General features: G+C 58.8%; 1 protein-coding gene across 1 annotated transcript; it reads right to left on the bottom strand.

Annotated features, from left to right (window-relative positions):
- Positions 1-411: 411 nt before the first annotated feature.
- FAM181B (family with sequence similarity 181 member B) lies at positions 412-1,677 on the bottom strand. The gene has a single exon (XM_003780863.2). It carries the CDS (start codon positions 1,675-1,677, stop codon positions 412-414), a length of 1,266 nt encoding a protein of 421 aa, XP_003780911.1.
- Positions 1,678-3,336: the final 1,659 nt, after the last annotated feature.

Genomic DNA, 3,336 nt, shown 5'->3' with positions numbered 1-3,336 from the left:
GAGAGGGCAGGGGAGGGACCAGGGCACGGTTCGGAAGGTGCAGTTACACTAAAAACACTGACCTTTGCTGAAAAGTTGGAGAAAGGGCAGGCGGCTACAGAAGCCACCTCTGGCCCCTCCGCCATCCCCACCCAAAGCCCCAAACCATCTTGGTTTCCTGGCTCCACTGTTCCAGTAAGAACCTACCAATTTTTTTTAAGCACTCGAGACTGGCATTAAAACAATCCTCGACTCCTCTTCACCTCTTTTTCTGAAGTTGCTTTATTTTTTTTTTTCTGAAGTTGCTTTATTAACTGAACTTTTTAAAATCCCATTTCATTTTCACTTGGATTTTCCCACCGTTCTGTAGACTTAGGAGAAACCCGCAGAGGCGTGGCGCTCCCAGAGAAGTTTCTACTGTGAAGGGCGAAGTCAGTCCCGGGGCGCCCCCTCCTCCCCCGGCGGCCCTTCCCAAACCCCGTCGGGTCTCCAAAGACTGGAGTAGGCCGAGCGGCTGTACCCCGCGCTGTAATCATAGGACACTTGATGGGGCGGCGGCGGGGGCAGGGCGCAGTCTGGGAAGAAGGGGACGAAAGAGGCCAAATGGCCCGGGCCGTCCTCCCCTCCCGGAGAGTCCGCGACGCCGGGATACACTGGGCGCAAGGGCTCGTTCAAGGTCAAGCAGCCGCGGGGCGTAGTCAGGGACGGCTTCTTGGTCGCTGGGCAGCCCGCGACGCTCCAGGGCTCAGGGTATAGTACGTTTCCCACTACCGCAGGCGGTGGCTCAAAGAAGCCGGGCTCCAGCTCCGGCGGTCCCCGAAGTACGGCAGCTCCGGTGGGGAACACGTCGAGGGGTTCGGCGGCAAGCAAGACTGCTGCCTCCGTGCCAGCGCCGTAGTCGGGCCCCAGTAGTTCGAAGAACTCCACGGCCTCCGCGCCCTTCTCCAGGTCACCCAAGCTCACACCCGGCCCCGACAGGCTGCAACCGCCGCCGCCCGCCCGGGACGGCTCGGTGAAGAAGGACGGAGGCAGGTTGCGGGCCCGAAGCGGGACCTTCCTGGCTCCCGGGACCGCTGCGGCCCCCGCGGACCCGATCCCATCCCCTGCGGCGCCCCCAGCTCCAGCTCCGCGAAGCCCCGCCGCCTCGCCCCCCGCCGGCTCGGCAGCCCCGGGGATGTGGCGCAACGAGTCGAAGAGCGCGGCCAAACTCCGGCTTTGCAGGTTGGCGGCCGCCGCAGCCTGCGACGCCTCGCGCCGGGGGGCTGCCTTGCCGTGGATCGGGACGGTGACGGTCGGGGCGCCGGGGACTGCAAGCGGCCGCTTGGCCGGCGCGTCGGCAGCGCCGGGGGACGGCGGGCCCGGGGCCGCGGCGCCCATGAGGCCGCTGCAGCGCTTGATCTGCTTCTGCAGGTACTTGCGGTGGTTCACCTTCCTCTTCGACTTGCCCGGCTTGTCCAGCGCCAGCTTGATGTTGCTGGACGCCGAGTCGATGAAGCTGAGCAGGTCACGGGTGGCCTCGCGCACGTCGCCGCCCTCGGCTCCTGACAGCAGCGCGCCCGCCGGCGCCGCAGTCTCGTCGTCCTCGAAGCAGCAGCCCTTGTCCAGGGCTCCGAAGGCGCCCCCTAGCCCGTCTGGGGGACCCCCGAAGCCGAAGGGCACAAAGGGGTGCGCGCTGAGCAGCGCCGCCTGCACCGCCATCGCCGCGGCTCCCGGGCCGCCGGCTCCCGCACGCGGCCCAGGCCCGGCTCCCGCCCCAGCGCGGCGAGCGCGACGCAGCGTCCTCGCTCCGGTCCCGGCCGCCGCTCGGCCTCCCGGGGGAGCTCATTAGGTCTTGTAAGCTAGGGGCGGAGGGAGGGAGCGCGGCGACCGCCCCGGTGGCGGAGAGGAGGGGCTTGCTCAGCCTGGCTTGGTGGGGCGGAGGGTCGCTTCAGTTTTCTCGGCTTTCTCTAGCTGGGCTCCTTAACCCCTTCGTTTCCCTTCCCATTTCTCGTGTCTCCCTCCAACCTCAAGGGGTGAGGAGAAGAGGGCCGGGACTCAAACTCAAGCTCACCTCCTGCACCACCAAGCCCTGGCACGGAAGACTGCCGCTGAAGCAGAAAGGCGAGGGTCTCAACGCGGATTTCAGTCCCCCTGTAGTAACAATAATAGCTTCTGGGCCCTGCCAGGCACTGACCATACATACGTTATCTTATCTAATCCTTGAACAACAGCCCTTTGGATTACATATTATTACCTCCGTTCAACAAACGTGGAGACTGCACCTCAGAAAGGAGCTGTGAGTTGGCCAAGACCAGCTCCAGTCCAGTCTGACTCCGGAGCCCTTCTGTGCGCTCTTGGCCTCACTTTTCTCATCCGTAAGGTGGAGGAAGAAAACTAGAGTTTCCTCAAGCTTTATCTGTGGTTCTAAGATTCTACCCTGAGTTATCCCAGGACTGTCAAATCCACTGCTCTTTCTTCTACCCCTTAATTATTGAAAGTAACGACCAGCCAACAGTAAAATGAGGCTGGGGCTTGGCCTACCTTCTATTGGTGCGGAGACGGCGGGAGTCTCCGGGTAAGGAGGCGCACCCACCCAGCCAGCTGGTACTTGAGAGCGAACCCCAGCCCACCTGAATGTAAAACTCTCAGCAGGTCGAACAGGAGATGGATCAGAACCCCTCCACGCCTGTCATGCCTTTTAGGGGGTGTCCTTTGGAACTGCCGCTGCATTTCAAAGATCACCTGCAAGTTTGTTTAAACTCAATTTCACCTGGGCAGTCCTCCTTAGATTGACACAATGAGCAATAAGATCATTTTGAGAAGATTCAGAAAAGCTTTGGTCTTAGCCTCACTCAATAGCCCTGTGACTTAGGTTGAAATTCTTGCTCTGCTGATCACAGGGCTTTGGACAAACTAGCTGATCTCTCTCTGCTTAGCTTACTCATGTTAAATGCAAAGAAGGTTGCCGTCCTCACAGGATCCTTGTGATATTTAAAGGAAATAGTGTGTGAAAATCCTTATCTGTTGGATGTTCCACAGCCTGAATGAGTATTTCCCCTTATTTCTTGGAACACAGAAAGGTGACTTATGTTCCCTATACAGAGTGTTCATGAGGATTAGAGAGATCACATACAAATGCTCCTTGACTTAGAATGGGAGGTTGGGGCAGCCCCTGTGGCTCACAGGAGTAGGGTGCTGGCCCCATAAGCTGGAGGTGGCAGGTTCAAACTCAGCCCCAGCCAAAACCTGCAAAAAAAAAAAAAAAGAAAGAAAGAAAAGAAAATATTTGAGGTCAAAACTAAATGTCATGCCTTAAATAACCCATCATAACTCAAAAAAAAATGATAAAGTTGAACCATCATAAGGTGGGGACCATCT

Source organism: Otolemur garnettii, unplaced genomic scaffold (assembly GCF_000181295.1).
Source record: "Otolemur garnettii isolate 467f Iridium unplaced genomic scaffold, OtoGar3 scaffold00001, whole genome shotgun sequence".
NCBI classification, from domain to species: Eukaryota; Metazoa; Chordata; class Mammalia; order Primates; family Galagidae; genus Otolemur; species Otolemur garnettii.
Note: the sequence above shows the minus strand (reverse complement) of the source record. Positions and strands in the feature narration are given on the sequence as shown.